We start from the raw sequence: 16,604 nt of genomic DNA, 5'->3' as shown, positions 1-16,604 counted from the left end.
CCTCGTGCTCCTTTAATCGGATTGTTGTAGGCGGATCTAGCCCCCCTTCTTCTTTTAACTGGCAATCCACTATATCTGGAACCTGGCTGAGCTGGCAATAGCACTGACTTTGCCCGACTCACTCTATTGTTGGACTGTAATACACTTATGGAAGAGGAGGGGGTAGGCGATGTAGCTGCATTCGGGCTTGGGGCAAGCTGTATTGGAGACCTCACAGATGAAAGTGCAGACCTGATAGGACCAAGGGAGGAACGTTTATGTATGGCACAAGAGTCCAAGGAGAGCCGTTGTTCAGTTAATTCAATTTCATGTGTTATGACGCTCTCCGCTCTCATAAGGAAGGCGTCCTGCGTGCCTACAATGCCACCCCCTGGTCTTTCTAATGGGCCCTTCTGTTTCCTCATAATTCAAAAAGGGGAGTGTAGGCAAGGCCAGGTCAGTCCTACCGAGGACAAAACAAAAGGAAAATAAAAGACGCACAGTGCCTTCGAAATATGGCAGATGTTAGTGAGTGGGCCCAGCCCTGCCACCTTTAGGTTCCGACGGGCGTGACAGGCCCACCCTTGGCCTGGGCGTGGCCTGTGCTGCGGTTTGGCACTTCCGTTTTCAGTGCGACCAGTGTGCAGGGCTTGATGGGAGCTGTAGTCTCCCTCCTCTGGGAGGTGCTTTGTCGTCCCCCTATTTATAAAAAACAACAAGGGCACCCAATCGAGTCAGCACAGGACCTCGGGGAACATATTAATGAGAACAGTGGTCCCATGCATAGAGGAATTTCAAGCGCAGAATAAATATAGACACATTGGAAACTATATTATGTACTGACTTGCCCAGCCGGACAGAGTGGGCAGAAAGTAGAGCAAGATTTTTAGGCAAGAGCTGTTGTTTTCTGTAGATATTACAATAACAGAATTTCCATTAACACCATTACTAGCCTTATAGTAATTAGTACATATCACAGTATATGGTGTTTTAATTGTCGACGGCGTTTCGATCCCATTTAAAGAATCACAGGGATCATCATCAGGACTGAATAATGCCTAATTATTACAAGCCATGATAGCCGTGAGGGACAGCCTGAGCACAGTTGGTGCCGGCCGGTTACAGAGTGAACTGCAGCGCAATGAAGTTGCGATCAGTGACGGAACTGCTGAAATCGCGTTCCGGTTCCCGAGAAGCATTGAATGATTCAGAAGTCGGACGGAGAACAGTCTCCCCGTTTTTTGCTACGACGCGCCAGCAGTGTGCTTGGTCGTGCCAGGAAGGAGCCTTAACAATGGACCGCAGTAACTTCCCAGGCCGGTGCCCCTAGGCACTGGGTGAGGCAAAGAACCGTTGTGGCACTACTGCTCCGAATGTGGCTGTGGCTGTGATTACCCTTGCGCCGAGGTGCGGCACTTCTGTTTCAGCGCAACCTGCACGCAGGGTGTGATGGGAGCTGTAGTCTCCCTGTAGTCTTCCTCCTCCGGGAGGTGCTTTGTCGCCCCCCCTAGACACTGGGTGAGGCAAAGGACCGGTGTGGCACTGCTGCTCCGAGTGTGGATGTGATTACCCCTGCTGTGCGGTGCTTTTATTTTCAGCGTGCAGGGCGTGATGGGAGCTGTAGTCTCCCTCCTCCGGGAGGTGCTTCGTCGTCCCCCTAGGCACGGGGTGAGGCAAAGGATTGGTGTGGCACTGCTGCTGCGAGTGTGGTTGTGGCTGTGCTTACCCGTGCGCCGCGGTGCGGCTCTTCCGTTTTCAGCGCGGCTTGCGTGCAGGGCGCGATGGGAGCTGTAGTCTCCCTGTAGTCTCCCTCCTCCGGGAGGTGCTACGTCATCCCCCTAGGCACCGGGTGAGGCAGAGGACCGGTGTGGCACTGCTGCTCCGAGTGTGGCTGTGATTCTGAAGTAGAAGGGGATAGATGGACTGCTTGCTTCCTGCCTGAGAGGAACGTTCTTGCTGTGCCAGCTTCTTGCAGTCGCTGCAATAGGATGTCATGGGAAACTGTATCAAAAGCTGATGATAAGTCGACCAGAACTAATATAATTTTTTTTCCGAAATCAAGCCAGATTTTCTTGTTTCAGTGTATTCATACACTGTATAAGCGTTTTTAGTCAACAGCTCCCTTTAAACAACTTTAAATTGCAACATGGCGGAAAACTTAGGCTGATCATATTCCAATGAGGAGGTCGAAGCTCTGTTGGCAGACCCGTCATTATTCTCTGACCCCTCTATTTCTCGAACCATTTTACAAACTACAGAATGGAATGAACTGAATGATCAAAAAAGGAGTCGCATATGAACCATTTTACATGGGACAATTTTAGCGGCTTATTTAAGAAACAACGTAGAACGAAAAGGCCATTTGGTAATGAATGCTCCACGCATCTTTTTAGATGATGCTCAGTTCAGGAAGGAATGGGCCCAGATCGCGTGGCACTGTGCCCGCGACGGGCTCGTTGTAATCATAATAACAGCTCTCAGAAGCCATGCTTATTGATATTCAACTGATGGAGACGCATTTCAGGGCTACCCTGACTGGCTACAAAAAGCGTTTGGATGAACTAAACAAGGAAGTGAATGAATACACGGATTCACTGGCACAATCGAAAGCCCAAAAGCTTCAAAAGGACTTATCAAAATTGTCATACACGAAGGTTTATCCTTTAACCAGTCCGGATTTTATCCCACCGTCAAAAACTGACCATAGTACTGATGGGTTGGACGATGATTCCTCAGCCAGTGGCTCAAGTGAGGACAGCTATTGCTCTCGCCAACGTGGAAGGGGTAGGAACAGGAAACAGCCACAGTACCAACAATCATGGCCATCTTTCCCTCAAACTGGAGGGCCTAACTATCCAAACTCCTTCCAACCACCGACATTCCATCCAATGATGGGGTGTAACCCCCCTATATGCCCCATCCTCATTTTCAACAAAACCTGTACATCCCGCCTTTTTTAGAGGGGGGCCGGAGGGGAAGAGGATGAAGAAGAGGCCACAACCAGGTGCATTGCGAGCAGGAGGAGGCAGTGGGAGACAATACCAGGAGCAAAGCACAACGTGCAGGGTCCAGAAACATGAGAGTTTAGTGACTAATCTCTCTTCAACAATCCTGACATCTGAAGAACAAGCAGTTCTCGAGAAGGGGCTAGGTGTCATTCCAACGGCCCGCCCGGATCGTTTTAAGTTGCATTGTGATCTTGTGGAATTTATCTGGAAGTTGAAAAGTTTTTGGGAGAAACACGGAACCACACTAACACAATGCAATCAGGGAGACACAACCTTCAGTTTAAAATCTTCCTTTACCCCTCCACCTCACTCCATTCCTCCGGAGATTACGGCTTTTGAGCAAGTTGTTCATAATGACATCGAAGCCTTTGTGGATACGGCAGTGTTCAAGAACATGAAGGCCTGTGAGTTCCAAGCTTTGGAATCTCTAAGAAATAACCGTAACATCGTGGTGAAGCCCGACAAAGGCGGAGGTATCGTGGTTCAAGATGCACAGGTATAGGATACGGTGTGCAAACGTCTCCTATCTGATAGTGTCAGTTACACACGCTTGTTGGTGGATCCTACGACAACCTTATGGGACACCATCTTATCCCTAGTGACTGAGGCCGAGGATCAGGGCTTCATCACTAAACACGAAAGGGATTTTCTTACCACAAGTAAAGGCACAATACCATATTTTTACATCTTGCCAAAGATGCACGAGAAGGCCCATTGTATCATGGTTGGTCTCCCTTCTGGAACCCCTGTCGCAGTATTGCGATATTTTTTCTTGAAACCGCTGATTCAGGCGACAAGTACATACTTGAAAGATACCAAAAGCCTGTTGGCCCTCCTCCAAACAATTACACTTAATGGGGAATCCACCTACCTAGTAACATTAGACATAGAGAGTCTATATACTTGTATCCCGCAAGACTCTACTATTCAAGTAATTGAAGAGACTCTGGCAGCTAGTGATTGGAAATATATCACGCCTCAAAGGTTTGTGGTTGATTGCGCCACTTTGGCTCTAAAAGATTTTTTTTTTAATATGACGGAGACCTGTACCTCCAGTCTACCAGGACATCAATGGGCAGTACTTTTGCCCCAAGTGTGGCTGGGATGTACGTCTTTGACTTTGAACGCAGGTATATTCTATCAGACGTCAATCCATACATGTCCCATGTTTCCCTATGGAGGAGATACATCGACGATGTACTCATCGTCTGGAGAGGCCCTGAAGACATCGTCTTGGAATTTTTTATCTGGATCAACACATTTGATACCAATTTGAAATTTACTCACTCATACCACAAAGAAGAAATGGTGTTCCTCGATGTTGTCATTACCAAGTCAGGTAACAAATTACAAACCAGGACTCATAATAAACCCACTGCTAAGAATAGTTTACTTGACTTTACGAGTTACCATCCTCGTCCGTTACGGGAAAATCTTCCATTCGGCCAATTTTTGCGGCTAAGGAGAAATTGCAGTGAGATCGCAACCTTCAAAAGTCAAGCAAATGAACTTACTGAGAAACTTCGGAATCGTGGCTACCCCACAGGCATTTTTGAAAAAGGCCTGCAAGAGAGCCCGAAACCAGAATCGTGACGCCCTTTTGGATGTGGACACCCTAAGACCTACAGAACTGCCACCACTCACATGTGTGACTACTTTCAATGCAGCTTCCAATGCAGTGAGCAAATCAATACGTAAACATTGGAAAATCTTAGAAAGTAATAATCACCACTGAGAAAAACCCTTGTTTTCTTACAAGCCGGCTCGCAGCCTTATGGATACTTTGGTGCACACACAACCTCGATCTACTACACCTGACTACCAGCTAACTGTTTTGAACGCCTGGGGTCTTTCCCCAGTGATGGGACATTTTCCCTGCGGTTCGTGCAGCGTGTGTCATTTAACAACCACCTCAAAAAGACTTGATCTTGAACAAGGAAAACTCTGGATTTAAAAGTCACATACAAACTGTAATACCACCCATGTGATTTACATAATCACCTGTCCATGCAGACTTAGATATGTGGGGATGACTGCACGGAAAATAAAACAACGAATTTGTGAACATCGCAGCAATGTCCGGTGTAGAAAAAACAGTACCAAATTGACTGATCATTTTGTCTAACAGCAACACAACACCAACGATTTGCAGTGGACGGTGATAGAACATCTTCCGCCTGGCACTATCACACAGCAATCGCTTTTTGAAAAAGAATAGAGGTGGATTTATCGTATGTCCACCCACCTGGTAATATTAAACTATAATATCCCTTGGGGCACAGTCCTAAAACGTTGACGTGTCACCAGGGTGGCTCCTGAAATGCGCTCCATAGCCACTTTGCCTTATTTTTGAAATATGCTCCACAGTGACTTTGCCCCATGTTGAACAAACATACTATGAATAAGTAATGGTTACACCTATTACTATTCACTAGGAAGGGGTATCTATGGTAGTTAAGTTCAAACATCTATTTACTATTCTCCCCCTTTTGTCTGTCGTGTTTCTGATTGTAATTTAAACATCAATACATTTAGCTCCACATTACCATTTGTTTGAATATGGTAGTCCGTATATTTTATCAATTGAGCACCACCTAAAGAACAGCATTTGTCAAACTTGCAGAGACATGCATTTAGATATTTCTCCTCCTTTTCAAGTAGTTGTGAACTTGGAATTTGTCAATAAAGCTTTTTCCTTTCGCACTTGACTGAGGCAGCGTTCTACCAGCCACAGCGTCCTAGTCACCCTGGCCTGGCCAAGCCCTCTTATACGCGTCACACGTTTCACGTGGTGACGCACCTGGGGAGCGCCATATGAGTCCGGAAGTTGGGGTCTCAGTAACATTCGGACCGGCGAGAATCATTTTAGGTACACTGCTGGAGCAGGACGATATGGGAAGTAAGTTTTACGGCTGGGAGGACTTTTGTAGCTTTGATTTTAAGTTGCTTTCAGTTTTCCTGACCGTTACTGCCTTGTTTCTTTATAGATGCCCAAACGTCCATTCCTCCTCCCTACGGGTTCCATGTCACATTTATTTAATTGAATTTACGTAAGTCCTATTTTTGTCCTCCATTTTGGAATTCTGCAGGTTTCTCAATAATTCTGTTTTCCCGCTTGACTTGTGGGGACTCGAACTTTGAGAATTAATATGTATAAGTTGTCTCTGTTCTGGAACGTAAAATACTGTTTCTGCGAGCTTCTATGAAACCCTTTAAATGTGCACAAGGGATAATAAGCCCTTCAATCATTGCGCATTTTATTCTAAAAAATCATTCCATTACCAAAGGCTTAAGAATTTTTGGCCTCTTTGTTGTAACTTAATACATCCGAATGATGGTGTATGACACCTCTTTTTTTAGAATACTCTAGAGATTTTGTATTTGTATTTGTGTTTGTTTTTGTATCGCGCATAGTTCACCCATTAGGTCTCGTAGCGCTGACAGATGGATAAAAACAGAGCCAGTATGTGTAGGAAGTGGATGACTAAGGTTTAAAGAGCAGAGTTTTTAGATTCTTACGGAAAATAATCAGATGACACATTCTTGAATTTCAGAAACAAAGAACTTCCATAATGTTTGTTCAAATAACCTGCATTTTGCCTGACGTTGTTGATGCTACAGCACAATTATATGTATTCTTCCTTTGCAGGTTTTTACAAAGGTTTGTGAAATCAACACAAGATCACCGGGATATAACTGCGAGTTGTACCACATTGTAGTGTTCCACAGGTTAGGGTGCGCCTTAGCGTGCGCATACCGCCGTGGAACCTGATATAGGTCCTGACATATGCTTTGCTAACGGCACTGATAAGCAGAAACATGTTGACCGCTTCTTAGTAACACTTAAAAATCGGATGCTGCCAATTACTTTACAGAACTAGTTTACATCGGTTTCACGTTTTTAATGGTATTTGGCCAGCCTTAAATAAAATAGTGGCTGGGTTAGCGCCAAAAACGTTTTAGCCATCACTTTTCTCACTTCACTCCCTATGTACACATGCTTTTGAACATCCTGCTCCGCTGTAACTCAGGCGTGGAAATACACTAGGGAAGCATTTGGCTTCTCTGGTGGAACCCTATGATGAAGCATGTCACCGACATGGTCGATGAGTGAGGGTTCTTTTAAACACACTGGTTGTGCCTTTAGTTTCTTTTCCTTTTTCTTTTTCCTTATAGTTGTTTTCAGAGCAATCGTCTTTAATTTGCTCTATGAGCCAATGTTTTGTTGTTATATATTGATTTACAGGGGGTATAAGAGTGCCTTTCTCCCTCGCTCTCTTGTTGTTGTGAGGATACTGGGTCACCCCATCAATCTTAATGGTCTAACAGTGCTGAAACCAGCAAGGAAACCGAACTGAGAGGCATGCAAACAGTTATTCTCCTCTCTGATTTAGGTAATTAGCCAAAGATTCTAACATCTTCCCTACCAGAAGGGATATGGGTCTGTAGTTGCTTGGATTTAAAGGGTCCACATTCGTTTTTTTCAACAAAGGAAGGACTAAATAATTTTTCCAATATGTGGATACAAATGGATAGCACTGGGTATCCTGGGCCCTAATACAAGCAAGGACAATAGATTGCCTGCATACACTGAGAATGGGGATGATTTGTTTTATATATGTAGTATTTGCTCCTGTTTACACTTGTGAAGTGTGACATAGCTAGATTCTAGTTCTAGAGTTGCGTTGGAGCTAATGTTCCATCCTAAGAGGTAGTGACTGCTGTGGAACTCTGCAAGGGCAACTGCTTCTTATGACTGTCCTAATAAATTACATATTTGCTTTACTGAAACTACTTTCCACCTATTTATTAACCCAACAATTTCCCCTTTAGTTCTTTGTGGTGTACAAGTTCATCATTTTTGTACACCTGCAGGAAATGGAAATTCATAATACTTTTCAATAGGAATACCATCCTTTTGGTAAATTGGTGGAGGGAGAAGAGTGGGTGAATTCAGTTTGTTGTGGCATTGGTGGCTGGTGTCTACATTGGTCTAGCCTTAATCTCTGGTTTCTTTGGGATTTGAATGTGACCATTGTAGGAAAAGAGGTATCCCTTATGTTTCCCTACGGAGAGCGGGAGAAGTTAGGCGAGGTATGGGAGTTGTTCTCTTCGTTTACATGTGTGTTAGACTTGGCATTTTTTGGCGTGTTTTCCCTTCTTTTTGCTTTCTGATCTCCCGGTTTTGACTCTGTTTTTGCTGGTTTCATGTCTCTGCGCACTTTTTCACTGCTGTTCAGTGTTAAAGTGCAAGTGCTCCTATTTTAAATTTTTGTTATGGATTGGTCATCCCATGATTGGTGATTTGATTTACTAGTCAGTCCCTAGTACAGTGCACTGTGTGTGCCCAGGGCCTGTAAATCATATGCTGCCAGTGGGCTCGCAGCACTGGTTGTACCACCCACACAAGCAGCCCTTCGAAGATAACTCAGACCTGCCACTGCAGTGCCTGTGAGCAGTCTAGTACTGCCATGTCGACTTGGCAAGTGCACCCACTTGCCATGCCCTAACCTTCCCTTTTCTTACATTGGAGTCACCCCTAAGGTAGGCCCAGGGTACCCCTGTGGGTAGGGTGCAGTGTATGTGAAAGGTAGGACATGCCCTGATGTGAGTGGCATGTCCTGATAGGGAAATATTGCCAATTTTGTGTTTCACTATTGAAAGGCTATCTGGCCAATAGGAAAGCATAGGAGTTCATTTATAACATCTTATAAATATAACTTCCCATTGGGATCAGATAGGGAAATAAAGTTTAGTATGCCTTAACTCAGAATCTTAACCCCTTAAGTGCTGCCTCGGTGCGTTGGCCGACGGCAGCACTACCTCCCCAGTGCTGCGCACGACCATTGGACGTCCATTCAGCACTAGTTCCAATGGACAGCGCAGCACTGGGGAGGGATGTTTACTAGCAGCTATGAGGTTAAGATGTATCTTTTAGTAAAGGTGATTCCTACATTCTGTGTTTGAAAATACCGCTTTTAGAAAGTAGGTGTTCTCTTGCGTAGCCATCCTGTGTGCCTCTACTAGGATATATATTGACTGTCTGGCTTTGGAGTGACAGGAGCTGGGGATGTGCAGTGGCTCCAGAGATTCTGGATGAGTCAGAGTTGGGCTGAATAGGCATGGGCTGCCTTTAGAGTAGTGGGAGGAAATTTCCTTGCACCTGAATGGGCCTGCTCTGTTGCAGACAATGTTGTCACCGCCTCCTGCTGGGTAGCTGGACCAGAGAGGACCAAACTGGTTTGGACTAAGCACAGACACTCTCTGCCTAACAGGACAAAGGAATTTGGAGTATAAATATTGGGGCCCAGACCCCAAAACTTTAGAACTCTTTTGGAACCAAGAAGACTGCCAAGAAGAAGAGCTGTGAGGAGGGACTGCCACTTTGCTGTGTGCTTTGCTGTGTTGGCCTGCAGTGGCTGCTTCTGTCTTGGGGAGTGAAAGGACTGGACTGAACTTTCTGCAACTTCCTTTTTGTGAGTTTCTCCAAGGGCTTGAGGTAGAGCTTGCCCCCCCTGTTCAAGAAGTCTCAGGAACAGCAAAGACTTAAAGTTTTTCTGCCATCAGCACTGAGGACTGTGCTTTTTGTGCTGCATCAGAAGAAAAGCAACCCGACGTTGCTGCTGACTCCACGTCCTGAAGGTACCTTAGAGAGCACCACCGCATGCCGCACTGCAACCCTGCTCCCACCCACGATGCCACCTGACGCTGCCACCGAGCCGCTGCTTGCACCGTGACTTGTGGGCACCACACTTTGCACCGTCTCGCTTCACACAGCCACCTTTGTATCCCAAACATCGTCGCCGCTGCTTGCACCGTGGTTTAAGGGCCCTGCTTGTAAGTTACATGACGCACGATCCTCATCCCGCACCGCAGCCTTGGCCTACCGACGCCTGCACCATTGACTCCAGTTCATCAGCCGACTACAGCACTTCAGCAACTACGCTGCTTGTACCTTAACCTGGCACCACCACGCCGAGCACCTCATCACTTCACACCCCATCACTTCGCACCGCATCACTTCGCACAGCAGCCAAGGTCTCACCGATGCCGCTGGACGACTGTCACCAAGCCGCACTGTGACCTGAGGGCACCGCACGCCGCACCTCAACTCCGTTGCCAGTCCGAAGCAGTGCTCCCGACTTCAACCGGGAGGAGTTAGATATGCAACACATGTGACTTCAAGGGCCCCTGCACTGGCCTCCAGAACCAACGCCTGCGCACGCCAGCTCTTCGGGGCTCATCGAGAGGCCGCCGACTCCCTGCATTTCTAAAGGTACAGTTTTGCGGGTATTCCCGACACCGTAGCTGGGTCCCGACGCCGCGGTCAGCCAGAGCGACGTCGTGATAGCCCCCGATGAAGCTGTCGACTTCAAGGAACTGTATTTCAAGTCTATTTTGATTACTGAGAACTGAATGGTGGATTGTTATTGTTTTTGGTCTTGTTTTGGATATATAAAAATATTGGATATTTTTCTAAACTGGTGTGGTGTCCTTTTGTAGTCTTTCACTGTATTACTGTTGGTTATGTGCAAATGCCTGGCTTCTCATGCCATGCTAGCAAGGGGGTGAGCAGGGGTTATTTTAGGAGTTTAACTCCCTTATTCTTACTAGGAAAAAGGGTCCCTACTTGGACAAGTGTGCCTACCTCTATCAACTAGAGACCCTCATTTCTAACATGGTGGTTCAAATTAGGAGTTGTGACTCCCTCATAGTAGGGACAGTGAGGAAGTATTGTATGAGGAGTGATGATTTCTAGTAAGTAATCTGGGGATCATGTCTGAAAATGCTGCCTGTATAACACTCAGTAATTTGCAATGACACCAGTGTCTTATTGGGGTTTAAGATGCAGTTTACCTGCTAATCGATGGTCAAAATAACCTACAGAGCTGGCCTTACTTAAATGGTACCTTTAAAGGCAACTCCATTCTTAAAAACATCTTCTGTCTTTTTAGATTCTGCATCAGTCCTGAAAAAATAACACCGCATTCCCTGGAAATCAGCTATGAAGATAGTCAACAACTCAGGTCTGACTATTATGAAGATGTTTTCACGTAAGTACTTTTTTTTTTTAAACTTAATTTAGCAGTGTCATGAAATACAACTTAGAGCAAAGCACTGAGCTGAAATAGCAGGGCATCTTGGTTACATACATACAAAACATCTTCATTAAACATCATTGAAGCATAGTAGTAGTCTTTTGGTAGCACATCCGGTATTGTTAACACCTTAAAGGCCCAACTTAGTTGTTGCTGCTAAAGCCCCCTGTACCATTCCGTCGGCACCCCTCGACCTTCTACCTGGGAATGTAGCAGGCCTGGCAGCTCGCATTGTGTGGTAGGTGTGGTAAGGTTCGGGATAAACCCCAATAAAGAACAGGCGCCTATCCCACTCCTGTAGGCACCAGGCCTTGTTCACGCTGTGAGGGGTGGTCCTGTTGTATCGTCAGGTACTCCCTGAAGGGGCCCCAAATGTCTCTTGGTCTGGAGGCTAGGGGCAGTGTCTGCATACTGCTCGCTCCTATTAGAACAGGACGCCAAGCTTTATAAATATGTATATGTTCAAAAATAACTTTCCCCACTTTGAAGAGAAGGCTCGCACTCAACATTTGTTGACAAAGGCTGTGAGTTCAGCCGAAACACGTTCCTGTTTGGTGGATAAGTGCTGTACATGAATAAATAAAAATGGCCCAACAAATCGAGTGTGGATCCTCTCTGCAAAGTGGGTAAAGTTATTTTTTAATGTCTAAAGGGACGTTTGTCGAATCGCTTCTTTCTATCCCGCACCACCAGCAATCAGGATGCACGCCAGTAAATCCACAAATCCAAAGTCCGAAGTCGGTTTTGTGATTCTTGCCTTGCTGTCTGGATTCCGGAGGTGACCTGCCTTTGCCGTTGACCGGGGATAGAAAGTTTGACGGACAGCTCGAGACCGGGACTGCGAGGCCCACCAGGCTGTGCGTTCTCTACACCCCGCACACCTGCCGCCTCTTCCTGTGTCTCCTCCCATCTGGTGTACTTGCTGCCTGGGCCCTTTAAAACACGACTTGCGGCCCCCGCTCCGCGGGAGCCGCTCGAAGTCGGTTTTGTGATTTTTGCCTTGCTGTCTGGATTCCGGAGGTGACCTGCCTTTGCCGTTGACCGGGGATAGGAAGTTTGACGGACAGCTCGAGACCGGGACTGCGAGGCCCACCAGGCTGTGCGTTCTCTACACCCCGCACACCTGCCGCCTCTTCCCGTGTCTCCTCCCCTTCAACCCATTTCCCGTATTTTAGGCGGTCCCATAGCGCGTTAGCGGGACGCGTGCGCGGGACGCAGCTCGGGACGAAGCCCGGACAAAGGGCGGACAGTCTGAGACAGTCCGAGACTGAACGTGACTGGACTGGGCCTGGATTTTCTTTTTGTTGTTCTCGTGGCCACCCCGTGGAGCTTTGATTGTAAGACTTATCGTTATTAACACCCCTAAGTATTGTTTATGTAGGGTTCCTTTGTTATTTGCTAATTATTGTTTATCGGAGCTTCCTGTGTAATTGTGATACCATTCTTCTGAGTGCAAAATGTCTAAGCAGAAGTCATCCTCAGCCTCTAATACTATTGACAACTACCTAGTACAAGTAGTTAGTAAAATAAATAGCTCAAGAAGGATATCACTGGGCTTGAGCTCTACTCCCTTAATCCCCACACAGAACTCTTTACCAGAACCAAATACGGTCGAAGTTCCGATACAGGTACATTGTAGTGACTCCCCTGATAATGTTTTCACTCAGGATGATAACTTTGACCAAACCATTCCAACTGCTATCAATTTGGTCAACGAGTCCCTAGATCAACCTAACATGACCCCAGAAAAATCCCTTCCCCTCTCACCTACGTCTGCCCCAGCAACTAGAGCAGTAAGAGCATGCAGAAAGGGCCTGAATAAACGTGGTGGGTTAGGCTCTAGCAGGAAAAGGATTGTCTCTCCTCCTAAAACCATATCCACAAAAGAGACAATAGGGGAGCTAGGTAGGAAAGTGTCATTGGAGGATGATCAAATTAAAATACTTGTGAACATGATTGATTCTAAGATTAGAAGTGTTGTTAAACTGTTGTTAGCTAAAATTGATCATCTAACAACAGAGGTAAATAGGCTTGGGGGCATCAAAGATCAGATAGTGGAAAAGGTGGGCAATATACCAACCCCAGCCTCAAGTAGACCCGATCTCATAGATAATGCACCAGATGCTGGGATAGAGGGCAGGGATAAAACGGCCCCAATTTTGCAAACGCCCCATCATTGTGCACCTAATATTAATCAAGGAACTAATATTGAAGCCCTCCCACCCAAATTCACGAGTACAGACATTGAGAAAGGCCTGGTTCAATTAATTGTAGAGGCTTCCCTCTTAGTTTTGGTCCTGGCCAATGTGCCCTCCTTAAAGCCGGGCCAAGTGGAATCTACTGCTTCTTTGATTAGCAAAGCTTTTCACTGGGTATCCAACAATATGGTGATATCCCCGTGGGGCAAACAGCAAATAGATGAGGAAATCACCATGGCAAGAAGGGTGGAATGGATAGGGAACGGTGTCAAAAAATTCAAAGGTGACTGTGTAGTCTTGCATTTCTTAAACCCAGAAGTTCTTCCTGAGGTTTTGAGGAATATTCTTCCTCCACAACGTAGGAGTACAGACATTATTCCGTTAACTCTGGATTTTTTCTATCACCATATTAAAATAGGGAATCCGAGCATTCTAAAGACCAAATGGAACCCGGTGTCACACAAGTGGGGTAGGGTCCCCCAACCTAGTGAATGGGAAATTAATCTTGAAAATCGGTTTGGGGCACTGTCAAACCTGAATGAGTGTGATTGACTCAAATTGCCTGACAGAGTTGTGTCTAATGAACCAGCGGAGTTAAAAAATGTAGCCACCCCCATAGAGAAGGACCGTTGTTTGACACATGCTATTCCCTCGTTTCCGGGGAAAAGGGTAGAGGAAGCATCTACAGTAGAAACAAGAATAGATACCTGGAGACACTGCCAGACCCCTCAATGGTGGGACCATGCCTTGCTCCTGACATAGTTGCACCTGCGCTTGAATTCACACGCCATCATAACATTAATATTGATTTAGATATAGGGTTGGGGGATGATTTACAAGGCTCTTTTCTACCCCATGTCCCCCCAGGTGTAGTGGCAGAGGGAACAGTAGAGACAGGGCTGTCTTTTCTCTCCTGGAATATAGCTGGGATCTCAAACAAGCTGACATCACCTGAATGGTGTACATTTATAGATCAGTATGACATCCTACTATTCCAGGAAACATGGTCCGTTACCACAATATATCATCTAGGTTACCTTAATTTCCATATCCCAGCCATAAAAAACCTCAAGGGTCGACCGGTAGGGGCCCTAATAATCTGGGTTCGCCAAAATTTATGTTGCAGTATCCAACAAAGGAGCTCTCCAATTGACGATATTTTGTCAATTACTCTTTCCTGGGCTAATGGTCATGGGATGGTCATATTTAATATCTATGCCAGGGGAGTAGCGGGTGGTAAAATATCAGAAGTTATAACCGCTCTGGATCATGAGCTCGAAGTTCTCCCAAATCACCTGCTCTTCATGGTTGGGGGCGATGTTAATACTACTTTTGAACCGCTCGGCCTAGAAGATCAAACCTTAACTGAAGAAGAGGATAGCAAGTGGGGTATTCCACAGTTAGAACTTCCCGCAATTACTAGATGGACAGCAGTGGCTATCCAAATGAAGGCCCTGTGTTTAGCTAGAGGACTTAGAGCAACAAATGGACGAACCCCTTCTGATCGACAGGGAAACAAAACATTTGATAACGGTAGATTCTCTAGTCGAATAGACTACATCCTAGTGGATGTCAGATTATGGCACAGGTTGACTGACATGGAAGTTAAAACCCGAATGGAGAGTGACCACAACCCTCTTTGCATGGGCCTTGAGGCAAATGCAGGATCAAGAAAACCAAACCAAGGGGGAGGTAAAACTACCCTAGATATCGTAACCTCGAATAACCAGCGCCACATTAAATGGGGTAGATTAATTGAGAACGTAGAGAGACTAGAGGAGCTTAAAAATGTTGTGCTAGAAGAAGTAGTTGAGATTAACTTACACGTTAACAAGCAAAACTTCCCTGAAATTATGCTTGATACCCACACGACTCTTTTTACCAAGCTACAGGGGTTCTTTATAAAAGAGAAGAAATCAGGAAACCTCCAGAATAAAATGCCCAAATTAGGATGGTATGACAAGACTTGTAGAGAAGCCCGCCAGAACCTTAGTATAGAACTTAAAAATAAGAATATCTCAGGGGTGAGAAAAGCGAGGGACACCTACAGGAAAGTTCAAAAAGAGGCTAAGAAAAACTGGGACGAGGCCCACTGGCGTGATTTGAAATCCGCCCGTGACGCAAAGAATCAGAGTCAATTCTGGGCTCTGGTCAAATGGGATAGAGGAGGGGTGGCCCAACCCCCACAAAATAATGTAGCCCAAAACCAATGGGTTGAATTTTTTAGACCACAATACGCGTGTGTGCCAACTGAAGGGGAAAACTTTTTACCCCCTACAGTTTTCTATCAACGCCAGCTATTCACTATAAAAGATGTTAGCGTAGCGCTGGATTGTGTGACAGGGGGTCGTGGACCCAGGAATGGATGCCATACCAGCAGACGTATTCTTAAGTGACCGCCCAACTTGGTGCCAGTACTTTGAGTGGTTAGCAAACTCTGTGGCCAGAGGTGCTCCTATACCGACCTCTTGGAAGGGTGCAGAAATTATCCCAGTTTATAAAAAGGGAAATAAATCATTACCCAGCAATTACAGACCTATAAGTCTTATAGACTCTGCTCAAAAAATAATAGGCCGTTTGATACAAAATAAACTACAAACCTGGATCGATGAAAATGATATTCTATCCCCTTATCAAGCTGGGTTTCGCCCCTGCACAAGCTCAGTAGATCAGGTCTTTTTCTTTATAGCCCTTTATTGGAGGAACGTGATGCTTACTAATGGAACTCTCTACGCTGTATTTGTAGACCTAAAATCAGCTTTCGATCTAGTTCCCCGTTCCAAGCTCTGGGAGGTACTTGCTGAAGCTGGGATGGCCCCGGAACTATTGACGCTACTCGCCCGTCTACATGAGAACAACTACGCTAGAATCAGGTGGGGTGCTCAGGGTGAGGTGACCGACTCCTTCCCAGTTGAACGAGGGGTTCGGCAGGGGTGTGTCTTGGCGCCGACACTATTTTCCATCTATATCAATGGTATTGTAAATCATCTAAGCTGTTCCCCCACTGATGCACCGATTCTTCGCGTGTGCCTGTTCTCGTGTTTGCGGACGACACGCTCATAGTGTCCCATACACCTAGTGGGCTCCAGAAGGCAGTAGATGCCTTCGGAGAGTTCTGCAAAGCACATGGACTTGAGATAAATACATCCAAAACCAAGTTCATGTGCTTAAACCAGCGGAATACCTTCAGGGGCTCAATAAATTTTAATGGTATCCCCCTAGAACAGGTCGAGGCATTCACGTACTTGGGAATAAACCTCCAATGTAATCTGAGCTGGAAAAACCATATTGATACGGCTGTCTTAAAGTTCCACCAACTG

General features: G+C 45.9%; 1 protein-coding gene across 2 annotated transcripts in view; it reads left to right on the top strand.

The window, feature by feature from the left end:
* LOC147717620 (E3 ubiquitin-protein ligase TRIM39-like) overlaps positions 1-16,604 on the top strand; it is a 587,574-nt gene that overhangs the window by 275,206 nt on the left and 295,764 nt on the right. For both annotated transcript variants that reach the window (XM_086920536.1, XM_086920535.1), the window contains exon 5: positions 10,943-11,041. In XM_086920536.1, the coding sequence (XP_086776662.1) occupies positions 10,943-11,041 (99 nt within the window). The remainder of the gene's footprint in view (positions 1-10,942; positions 11,042-16,604) is intronic.

Source organism: Lissotriton vulgaris, chromosome 5 (genome assembly GCF_964263255.1).
Source record: "Lissotriton vulgaris chromosome 5, aLisVul1.2, whole genome shotgun sequence".
NCBI lineage: Eukaryota > Metazoa > Chordata > Amphibia > Caudata > Salamandridae > Lissotriton > Lissotriton vulgaris.
Note: the sequence above shows the minus strand (reverse complement) of the source record. Positions and strands in the feature narration are given on the sequence as shown.